The following is a 12,367-nucleotide window of genomic DNA, read 5'->3' on the forward strand; positions in this document are numbered from 1 at the left end:
GCTAATTTTTGTAATTTTTAGTAGAGATGGGGTTTCACCATGTTGCCCAGGTTGGTATTGAACTCCTGACCTCAGGGTAATCTGCTCACCTGGGCCTCCCAAAGTGCTGGGATGACAGGCGTGAGCCACCATGCCTGGCCAGCTTGTACTTTTTGGTTAATTTATTCCTAAATATTTTATACTGTTTTGATTATAAAAGGAATTTTCTTAATTTCATTTTCAAATGATTTATTGTTAGTGTTTATAAATAGAACTAATTTTTGTAAACTAATCTTATACCCTGCAACCTTACTGAACTTACTAGTTTTAATAATTTCTTGTGGCTTCTTTAGCATTTTCTATATATAAAATCATGTTATCTGCAAATAGTTTTACCTTTTCCTCAACAAATCTGGATGCATTTTACTTCTGTTTCTTGTCTAATTGCTCTGACTAGAACTTTCAGTACAATGTTGAATCAAAGTGGCAATAGCAAACAGTTTTGCCTTGTTACTGATTTTAAGGTAAAAGCTTTTCGTCTCTCCCTTAAGTATAATGTTAGCTGTGGGTTTTTGATAGATACCTTTTATGAGGTTGAGGAAATTTTTCTATTCCTAGTTTATTGTGTGTTTTCATTGTGATGGCTGTTGGATTTAGTCAAACACTTTTCTTAAATTGAGATATATGGTTTTATCTTTTATTAATATGGTATATTGTGTTCATTGATTTTTGTTGATTTAGGTTGAGCCAACGTTGCATTCCTGGGATAAATCCTACTTGGTAATGGTGTACATATAAGTTTTATATGTTGTCAGATTATTTCATTGAGAATATCTGCATTTGTATTAATAAAAAATGTTAACATAAATATATAATCTACATGGTCTATAGTTTTCTTGTGATGGCTTTGTCTGGTTTTGGTAATAGGGCAACACTAGCCTTACAGAGGTAAGGAAGCATTCGCTCCTCTTACTTTTTGGAAGAGTTTGTGTTCCTTTTTAAACATTTGACAGAATTTATGAGTGAAGCCGTGTAGTGCTGGGCTTTTCTTTGCAGAAAGTTCTTTGACAGCAGATTCAACCTTTTAGTCTATTTTAGGTTTTTCTTTCTTCTTGAGTCAATTTCAATAGTTTGTGTCTTTCTAGGAATTTGTCCATTTCATTTAGCTAATCTAATTTGTTGGGATACGATTACTCATAGTATTCTCTTACAGTTCTTTTTATTTCTGTAAGGTTGGTAGTAGTGTCTCCCTTTTCATTTCTGTTTTGGTGATTTGAATATTCTCTTATTTCATTGGTCAGTCTAACTAAAATGTGTTAATTTTGTTGATCTTTTCCAAGAAATGACTTTAGGTTTCATAGATTTTTTCTACTGTTTTTCTATACTTCATTTTACATATTCCTGCTCTAATCTTCATTTCTTTCCTTGTACTTGCTATGGATTTAGTTTGCTGTTCTTTATTTCTAGTTTCTTAAGGTAGAAGATTAGGTTATTGATTTAGCATCTACTTTTCTGATATAGATGTTTTATTATATAATTCATTACATAAATTTTGTTATGTTGTGTCTTCATCTTCATTCATCTCAAAATATTTTCTAATTTCTCTTGTGGTTTCCTTCTTTGACACATTTGTTATTTAGGAATGTTGTTTAATTTCCACATATTTTTGAATTCTCCACATTTCTTTGTTACTGATATCTCATTGCATTCCATTGAGGCTGGAGGACATACTTTGTATGATTTTAATAATTTAAAAATTTTAAGACTTGTTTCTTGTTTTATTGCGTAACCTATGATGTATCCTGGAGAATGTCCCAGGTGCACTTGAGAAGAATATGTACTCTGCTGTTGTTGGATGAAGGGTTGTATAGGTGTGTTAGGTCTAGATGGTTTAAAATGTTGTTCAAGTCTTCTATTTCCTTGTTGATTCTCTGTCTAGTTGTCCTATGCAGTGTGTTCCATATAGGTGATATAAATAGATATGTATATAATTTGCCCAGTTTTAGCATATAAAATTTAAGAAAATAAGAATTAATGTTAAATACATTAGATCTTAGCTTTTATTCTAATGCCTGTATGAAACCATTTATTAGCCATTTAACTACTTATGAATCTAAGGTCATAAAACAGATTTTAAACTTTGAAATGCTAGTCTTTTATCCTGCCAAAAAAGTAAATTTTAAACCTGGGTTGAAATCATTCAATGTCATTTTCACCAAAGCAGACATTCGTTTGCTTCTTCAGACACGCTGTCAGAATGTTCCCTGGGGAAGAGGGAGAGGATTCCTGTGATATAGTCAGCCTTTCCCTGTTGCCAAATAGTGAAGATATTTATTTAAATGCTAGTTAGTATTGAGAAAGCTTGGTGGGCTGGTCCAGCTCTTACAGAGGCAGAAAGCTTGTAGACCATCAGAATTATCTGGTAAGTTTAGCCTTGACTTGAAAATAACCCTAAATCCAGAGCCACCGAGCAGGCTGGAACCACCCGTTCTGCCATGTTGCCCCACCACTCTCACTTGCAGAGAATTACAGGCCCATGGGATGCCAGGATGGGCTGGACACTGCAGGCCATTGGTCCCCTCCTCGCCTCCCCACTCAAGGGAAGAGTGCATAGAGCAGTGGAGTGTAGACCTCTCTTCCCAGGTGCGAGGTCACCAAAAGGCTGTGTGATGCTGGGCAGGTTGCCTGACTCTTTTGGGCCTCGGTTTCTTCACATGTAAAGTTAAACTGGTGCATGAAACATCAGCGATCTCCTCTTCTCCCTAGTTCTGGGCTGTACTCCAGGGTCTCATGTTCCCAGAGAAGTGCTTTCACCTGCCCGAGTCTCTCCTTTCCTCTAGAGGGCAGGACTCCCTGGCATGTCCTGGAGTCCATTTGAAAAGCTTCAGCTTGGAAACAGCTTCTCACACTTGGTGGGGCACAGACCTGGGGCTATTGTGTCAGAAAAGTCTCAGAAAGCTGTCTGCACGCTAGGACAGGAAGGCCATGAGCCGGGGAAAGTTGGTTACAGAAGAGGTCAGTACAGAGAGGCCACCAGATGGCTCAGTGAGTAGATCTGGGAAAAGCAGAGACTGAGTTTCCCTAGGGCAATGACAGAACCCTGTCCCCAGGGTTTTTCCCTCTTAAGCTGTGTGTCACTATTTGGCAGGTGCCAATTCTCTTGCAACACACAGAAAATATATTTTCTTCTTTTAGAATATTTATAAATATTTATATTTATCTCTAGGGGAGAGAACTTGATTTTCTTCTTTTGGAGAAGCTGTAACGCTTGTTCATACTCGTGTAACGAGTACGAGTCTGATGGTCTACAAGTATGAACGAGTATGTTCATACTAGTGTAATGAGTGAGTAATGTACAAGTGGGTTGGAGCCTCTGATGGGGCCCAACGAGAGGGAGTTGGCCATGAGGCTGGCCCTAGCCCCCTACGCACCTGCTGTGCCCAGAGACTGGGGGCACCCCTCACTCCCTCTTGACCAAATACGGGGCGAGAGAATGGGAGCAGCCCCAGTCTGAGGCCATCTACAGTCCCGTTTACGTAGTTGACACGCCTTTCCCTCCAAGACTGTCAGAGTTGTGGGTTCTTCTCATTTCTGTAGCTGTCACTAGTTTTGCTGGGGACATCACAAACTAAATCAGCCTGCCTAAAGACTTTTTGAGAGCTCTCATTTTATAGAGTGATGCTAGGACAGGAAGGCCATGAGCTACAGGAGACGTACAGAGACGCCACCAGATGGGCTCAGTGAGTGGATCTGGGAAGAGCGTATTAACGTGTATTACATTAATATTCTCTGCAAAATAATCTCAAAAAACTGAAGGAGCAAATGGACAAGTGTCTCGAAGCGAGCCTGGTCTACACTGCAGTGTAAGTGCCACCGTCACTGTCACCCTCATGGTTGAGGAAGCAAGGCCGCCTGTGTGTTGTGCCTGTCTCTGGATCTCAGAGGTAACAGGCTCCCGACTTTGGCTTTGAGGGGCTGAGCAGTCTTAAGCTGAGGAGCTAGGAAGCTCTAGAGAACTTGATATATATACAAGATAATATTTTTTCATGCATATCCTGAAGTTTTTTAAAGCATAGTTTTTTTTTTTAAACCTAAGATTCCATCAACATTCTTTTTTAATAAATGTGTATTCCACTGTGGTGGTGGTGCACAATTATTTAACCAAAACCCTACTGATGAACATGAATGTAGTTTCCAATGCTTCACTGTCAGGAACAATCCTGAGATGAACTTAACTGCATACATATCTTTATTGTCATATTTCCTACCTTTCCTACCACTCGTTCCTTAAGATGAATCCTTACAGATGGAGTTGCTGGGTCCGGGTTTTTTATATTTGAGAGTTACTGTCAAATTCTCCTCTAAAGGTGGACCGAGACTTGCACGCATCTGAGCAGTCACATTTCCCTTCCTCCTCACCCACACGGGGCACAAAACAGAAGAACTTCACTGCTGTCGCCAGTGCTACTTCTAGTTGGGCTCAGTTCTTGTGCAAGAAGTTGAAAGGTGGAAGATTTGCTTCAGCAAAAGAGGAGGTGGCTCACAAGGCCCAGAGGATGCAAAGTCTCGGAAGATGGAGATTTCACTTGGTTCCCTATTTGTAAATTCTACAACAGACATCTTAGTGTCTTTGTCAGAATATGTGCTTTGCCACATCGACCTTGGATAAAAGCTTGGTGCTACTCCTGATCAAATTACCTACACGACCTTGGGCATGTGTTTAATTCTTCAGGTTCCTCATCTGCAAAACAGGAGTGAAAATAGCCACATGACAGGTTTGGGTAGAGGAGGGGTAAGTTACAACTCTATGTAAGAGAAAATGTAACACTGAATGAAGTCAGTCACAGAAGCTTTTTTGTGATATAAAGGTTAAAAATATGTAGAACTAAAAGTAATTTATTTTAGGAATAAGTTCTTAGAAGAAGTGGATGATGGACACAAATTCAGGAAATGGTCACCTGGGTGAAGGTGACCAGGCAGGATATTGGTCAAATTATAGGTCCTGCCCAGGTGATAGTCATGCAGGGTTTCATTCCATTAAACTGTACAGATGCTTTACACACATATGTATATTTCACACACACACACACAGAGAAAACATCCCAGGAGAAACCTCACAAGAATCAGAGAAACATTTCAGATGTGTTAAGAAATATTAGTTTTATTTAACCAGTTTTCACAGCTGAATATTTATTCTATAAAAACTTTACAGATTGTACAGTTTATATATAGTTCAAACTACGGAACGAAAAGGTAGGTCCCACAGATGCAAAAATACTGTACTAATCAATCCAAGATAAAGGCAGATTTACACACTGTACAGCTCTCCACGTGGCCGGGGAGGTGGTCAGTTCTAAGTATAAACTTCAAAACTGTACAAAAATAAGAATTTGATTTTATTTCGCTCTTCATACATTCAATATGATTGCAAGCTCAGAAGCCTAATAATAGGCATCTGGAGTCTGGAGTCAGTACCCACTCCTGGAAGGAGAGCACGTGTCTATCCACACAGGGCACTCGTGGACACCACACTGAGCTCAGTATACTGTATAGACATAAAAGCAGAGACCAAGAACATTAAATGGTGAATATAAGGTAGTTCTTTTTTGTTTTGAAAGGAGTTTTTGCATTTAATAGTGTGCCAAAAGAATTTTAACTTATTAAATAAAATATATTCTAAGTGAACCTAAAAATTACACTTTATAAACATAAAAATATTTTATTTTGGTGTAATACATCAATCATATCTGCGAATAGAAAACCAAAACTGTCTATAAAGTAGTACTTCTCACCCAGCAACAAGAAGCACTTATGTAGTTATTTTTCAGAAGGGTCAGAAAAACTATTTAAAACCCACTAAAGACTAACTTATAACTTAGTCATACTTAAGCTATTCAGTGATTCACTAATACTGCAAAACAAGCTTTCTTCTAGAGACAGTGGTTTCTTCATGTTAACTGGGTAAGAATTGGACATATTTAAAAAAGAAGCAGAAACCAATTGATATCTCAGCCTGAATCCTAAGCATATGTCTGGTTTGAGGGTAAGCTTCTCAGTGGATTTTTCATCAGAAATATTTATCCTAGAAGCTGAGTCTTTTGATTTAGAGTTTCCCGAATCTAAGGTATCTGTACCTTCTTAGAGAAAAAGCCAACGCCTCAGATCACGGTGTCTCTAAGTGGGGCAGGGCAGGTGAGGCTGGCTAATACCCCTGTAGATTCTGCGTTCTAGAAGGAAGAAATGAGGAAAACAAACATTATTCCAGACTTTTCTGTCATCCAAAACCAATAAAACACAATTCTGTTTTTTATACAGTACTAGCCAAAGAAAACAAAAATTAGAGCTTCTAAGAGCAGTCTAGTGCCCATCTTTATACTTTTACACTTGCGTGTATCTAAGTATAAAATAATGACGTTTGGACAAAGAAGCTTTGTAGTTATTTTTTTAAGGTTACAGTACTTTAAAACTCCTTGATAATAAATAGCGTGGATGTTCCCAGTCCTGCTTCCAAGCGTAAGCTACGGGTGAGCTTGTTTCAGGCTGTGAGAATGGATCAGGGCAACTGGAGCCAGTGAAGTTCTGCTCAGCCCAATCCCGGTGTCACCAGTGGGCAGCCCGACACTCAGAACTCATCGATCTTCCTCTGCAAGTACTTTAACATGGAGTCCATCCCCTGGGCCGAGCCCCAGATTTTCTTCAGCGCCTCACACTCCCGCTCGTTGGCCTGCTCCAGCTCCATCTTCATGTTGCAGCGCACAAGGGCTTTGGATTCCTCAAGCACCTGCGCCGGAAAACAAGAGCTAGTTAGCAGGGTGCATGCTGGCAGACACGGGTCCCTTGTGCCTCCACATTTATGGAGGCGATCATCCAATTCCAACAATCACCTGTTCAAAAGGTTACCAGACGTTTTCTCACAATATGTCAGGCCTAACAGATGTATAAAGCACATTTCACACTAGGCACTGGGTACATTCTTAACTTCAAAATGGCTCATTTCGAAGGAGAGCTGGGCTGTTGGGATCCAGCCTGCGCTGCATACTGCCGCACACTGGCGTGGACCCCTGAACTGGACGTCTGCTCTGCTGATGCCCAGAAAGCTCTGAGGATGCCTGTTGAGGGAATTTTTCTAAACAAAATGTAATTTTCATAATTAGGGTTGCTTGTCTGCCTGGGACAGTTTAGATGGGAATCGTGTCAGTTAATATTAAACATTTCGTATCTTATAATTAGCCAAATGCAATTTTGTTAGAAGCACATTTAAGAAAACAATTTGTATTTTTTTTTTTTTTTTTGACACAGGGTCTTGCTTTGTTGCCCAGGCTGGAGAGCAGTGGCGTGATCTCCGCTCACTGCAACCTCCGCCTCCTGGGTTCAAGCGATTCTCCTGCCTCAGCCTCTCGAGTACTTGTAATTACAGGCATGCAACACCAAGCCTGGCCAACTTTTGGATTTTTAGTACAGATGAGGTGTTGCCACATTGGCCAGGCTGGTCTCCAACTCCTGACCTCAAGTGATCTGCCCACTTTGGCCTCCCAAAGTGCTGGGATTTCAGGCGTGAGCCACCGTGCCTGGCCTATTCAGCACATTTATGAAACAAAAGTTTAGGAGGCTGGGCACAGTGGCTCATGCCTGTAATCCCAGCACTTTGGGAGGCTGAGGTGGGTGGATCAACTTGAGGTCAGGAGTTCGAGACCAGCCTAGCCAACATGGTGAGACTCCGTCTCCAATGAAAATATAAAATAACCCAGGCGTGGTGGCGCAAGCCTGTAGTCCCAGCTACTAGGGAGGCTGAGGCACAAGCATCACTTGAACCCGGGAGGTTGAGGCTGCAGTGAGCCGAGATTACACCATTGCACTCAAGCCTGAGCGACAGAGCAAGACTCCATCTCACAAACAACAACAACAACAACAACAAAAACAACTTTGGCCCACTGAGGGAAAGCGGGGAGAAGCTAATAATGTGGCTGAAAGGCTCTAGAACCAGGAAAGAGTTAGGGTTAGGTCCATGTTAGTTGGTGATTTTCACAGGACGTTTGCTAACTTGCTGACATTTCAGACTGAAGTCCATTTCTGTGGCTCCTGGGTATTTGCAAAAGGAGGGCAAGGTGTGCATGGGGGCAGTGGTGGCAGCAGTAGCTTCTGGCAGGACTTCACGGGAAGGTGCTCTGCTGAGGACAAATGTGAAGGACTTAGGAATAATCGCAAATGTGTGAGCTCTCTGAGGGAAAAGGTTCTATGTTTTAAAAAGCTACATGTGTAACAGAAGCAAGTAGACATACAACTGGATTGCACGAGGCAAGCTCCTTAATGCGAACCATCACTTCCTGAGTGAACGTCCCGGGCCAAAACACCTGGGAGACCAGGCCCTTGCCACACGCCTCCTGCGCCGTCAGCTTCCGCCCACTGAGCAGCATCTCGTTTGCCTGCAAGGAAGATGAGTGGATGTAATATGAATTGCGGTGGGAGGTGGGCGGGGAAGACCCATCCCTTAAAATCCACACCAAAGAGAGACGTTCACAAACACTGCCCCGCGGGGAAAATGCGGCACATCCTTCAGTGGCACTGGGAACAGACCCTGTGCAAGGTGCTGTCCACTGGGCAGGTGGAAAAGTAATATATCGGGCTGATTTTTTTCTTAAAAAGGAACGCAAAAAAGTCATCTTACAACCTACTACAGAATTACAGGGACTCTACAGTAAAGAAATCTAAAATAGAAAAGGTCTTTTTGCCATTCATTTAAAAAGTTACTGGTATAACTTCCTCTCCTCCATCTGCCTTCCTCTCCCTAATGCCGGCCCTTCCCATGTGGGAGCTCTTTTAACACACAAAACAATCCCGGGAAAATCAGCATATGCAAAGTTAGGCAATTTATAATTTTAAGGATTTGAACCAGGCATAGAACTCCTACCAAACGTTTTTCTTTATCTGGGAGGCCAATGGTGACTTGTTTTTAATATACACAAAAAAATACTCTAATGGCAGTGACTGTTTCTGCTACAGTGTACCTTGAAGGCTGCCTTGCATCGCTTGGATATGAAAAGACAGAACTATCCAGGGCTTGAATGTGTCAGAAAATTACCATAATTTGCTTGAGAGGGGCTGGCTATAGTTATCTCACATGGCTCAATGGAGAAAGCTAACATTAGTTTTTCTTTAAAAAAAAAATATATATGTGTATATATGAAATTAATTTTAACCTTGTCCTGGATTCTAGATCACTTTGTTTTTTAATACATGACACTTAACTAGATCACTTTTAAGGTTTCAGCACAACATGTATGGATTTTACATCACTCACATGACAGGCTCACAGGTGCCAGGATGAGGCGGGAAGGGGCGCGTACATGTCTGATAAAGAGACTGCACGCTGGTCTGACGGGACAGTTTTTGGTCTGCCGTTTATCTTGCCTGGTTAATCTTCCTAACAACTCTGATGGTCACAAAGCCTTGACTATGAGCTGCTGGGCCTCTGGTAAAACACAATTTCGGTCGGTGGCTTCCATTTCCAAAAGAGGCAAAATCACCAAAGAGAGAAAAGGCCCTGAAGTTGCTTAGACAGTGTAAGACTGCCCAGTCACCTACTGTCAATGTCTTGATGCCGTCTACTGCATGTGAAACCCACAGCGTGGAGAACACACAGGCAGAGGTGGCAAAGCAAACACGCGGCTGACTCACTGCCCCTCCCATGCAGGCAGAGGCTGGGAAACAGGGCTGGGGACAGGCTCCTCCCAAGGGTTTGCAAGGTTCTTAATGATCACCCAAACTGGAGTCTGTCATTGGAGCTACAGCTTGGATAAAGGCATGAGTTTCTGAAGAGTCTGGAGAAGTTCTAGGAAGCCCTGAACTGAACGGCTTCTTCTCAGTGAAAAGACGGTCCATAAACAATGGATTTAGAAATGTGACCTGACCTCACTGTTCGTGGTTCTGACAGTTCTTCTAACGGCACAGACCCAAACGCAGCAGGAAAGGGAGCGGGGCTCCCGGCGTGTAGACTCCGACCGACGCAGCAGGGAAGGGAGCGACGCAGCAGGAAAGGGAGCGGGGCTCCCGGCGTGCAGACTCCGACGCAGCAGGGAAGGGAGCGGGGCTCGTGCTGCCGCCACAGGAAGCGCTCTGTGCTGTCGGGGTTTTCCTTTCCTAGACTGTGTTTCTTTCACTCTCAGCATAGAGTGAGGACACTACAGCCAAATGCCTGAAGTTAAGCATGAAGTATGTTCTCAGCACCAGCTTAGCAGAGCCTTAACTTGGGCAGCGGAGGCAAGTGACCCCGCCAGGCCTGGTGCCTGGCTGTATCACGAGGGGCAGGTGTCCTCAGGTTTCCTCTCCAGCCCTTCCTGCGGGGCCCTGGCTGTCTGTCCCAGTCAGTTCTTCCAACTTTATTTCCTGCTACCTGGAGGTCAATTTACAGCCCCACTACTGTTCTCTTCCCTGTGTGTCTCCCTTTCATCCTCTTTTCTTGACTCTCCTGGGCCTGGCGCCAGCCCAGAACAGCCCTCCTGTCTGCTCAGCACTCACTCACTGCAGCCGGTCTTCCTCCCCGGCCCCCGGCCCCGCAGGCTCCGCGCCTGCTCATCCCTGGAGATCCTCTCCCTACCTTTGGTGTTCTCCACTCCAGGCGGTTGGATGTGCAGGACAACCAAGGGCATCTCTCAATTTACTCAAGAGCAAAAATGACAGGGCCGACGCTAGGTCGCTAATGCTTTCTCCTTAAACATGGCCAGTGAGTTGGTCTGAACAAGTCACCCAAGAAAACAACAACAGATCTCCCTCGGTAACATCTGTATCACAGGATTAAATCTACTCAATCTCCCTCGGTAACATCTGTATCACAGGATTAAATCTACTCAATCTCCCTCGGTAACATTTGTATCACAGGATTAAATCTACTCAATCTCCCTCGGTAACATCTGTATCACAGGATTAAATCTACTCAATCTCCCTCGGTAACATCTGTATCACAGGATTAAATCTACTCAATCTCCCTCGGTAACATCTGTATCACAGGATTAAATCTACTCAATCTCCCTCGGTAACATTTGTATCACAGGATTAAATCTACTCAATCTCCCTCGGTAACATTTGTATCAAGGATTAAATCTACTCAATCTCCCTCGGTAACATTTGTATCACAGGATTAAATCTACTCAGTCTCCCTCGGTAACATTTGTATCAAGGATTAAATCTACTCAATCTCCCTCAGTAACATTTGTATCACAGGATTAAATCTACTCAGTCTCCCTCGGTAACATTTGTATCAAGGATTAAATCTACTCAATCTCCCTCGGTAAGATTTGTATCACAGGATTAAATCTACTCAATCTCCCTCGGTAAGATTTGTATCACAGGATTAAATCTACTCAATCTCCCTCGGTAACATTTGTATCACAGGATTAAATCTACTCAGTCTCCCTCGGTAAATTTGTATCACAGGATTAAATCTACTCAATCTCCCTCAGTAAGATTTGTATCATAGGATTTAATCTATTCTCCCTCGGTAACATTTGTACCACAGGATTAAATCTACTCAATCTCCCTCGGTAAGATTTGCATTAGAGGATTAAATCTACTCAATTTGCGTGAGCATATTCTTCTATAAACACACTATTTTCAGTAGTTCTAAAATGAGAAGTTTTAAACTTCTACCCGAACAGATTCACACAGACGCGGTCAGTGGGAACCTGACCAGCTAGCACGATGATCTGAGATGGCTGAGTGCACAGGGACTCCCTGTAGACAACCTACATCACCCCATGATGTGGTCAACGTTGTCCAATTATTTAAAAAAAAGCTATTGTGTAACCATCCAGAGAAATGGGAAATGCCGGACGAAGGTTAAATAGAGATGTCTTGTTAGTTCAGCCAGAGTACAGCAGGAGGGGTGGCGAGGAAACTGGCCCAGTATGAGCACAGGGGATCCAGGAATCTCCAGCCTTATGGGGACGGCTGTGGCAGAGGTTTTACCACCTGCTCCCTCAGGCCAGTCTGTGAAGTCCCTAAGAGGCGGCTCTCAAGGTGTGAGCTACTTGCTGGGCATTCTCCAGCTTCACACCTCAGCAAGCCCCTGAGAGGTACAAGCTGTCCACGTGGAAGCCTGTGGGCGTCGGACTGTGCCATCCTCTGTGCATTCCATGAATGTCTACTGGGCACCAGGAAGGCTGAACTAGAAGAGACTCCTCGGCGGATGTACACAGCCGCGCCTACAGCTGAGGGCCTGCAGCAGACAGTGTGAGAAAGCAGAGGCCGCACAGCCTCCATGGTTTGCATGTTCCTTTTATCTTGATAATGGGATCCTTTAGCGTGTCCTCCTGGCAGAGCTCTGCACACGCAAAGTGGGGAAAACCACACTCGTCCCAGTCTTAACTCAGGCTGCTGAAAGCTGAAATGCACC

General features: G+C 43.1%; 1 protein-coding gene across 5 annotated transcripts in view; it reads right to left on the reverse strand.

Annotated features, from left to right (window-relative positions):
* Positions 1–5,120: 5,120 nt before the first annotated feature.
* LOC105487350 (chromodomain Y like) overlaps positions 5,121–12,367 on the reverse strand; it is a 243,940-nt gene continuing 236,693 nt past the window's right edge. For all 5 annotated transcript variants that reach the window (XM_071097692.1, XM_011750801.3, XM_071097691.1 and 2 more), the window contains 2 exons: positions 8,259–8,402; positions 5,121–6,760 (listed from right to left, as the gene is read on the reverse strand). In XM_071097692.1, the coding sequence (XP_070953793.1) occupies positions 6,602–6,760; positions 8,259–8,402 (303 nt within the window). In that variant the 3' untranslated portion in view covers positions 5,121–6,601. The remainder of the gene's footprint in view (positions 6,761–8,258; positions 8,403–12,367) is intronic.

Source organism: Macaca nemestrina, chromosome 5 (genome assembly GCF_043159975.1).
Source record: "Macaca nemestrina isolate mMacNem1 chromosome 5, mMacNem.hap1, whole genome shotgun sequence".
Taxonomy (NCBI): Eukaryota; Metazoa; Chordata; class Mammalia; order Primates; family Cercopithecidae; genus Macaca; species Macaca nemestrina.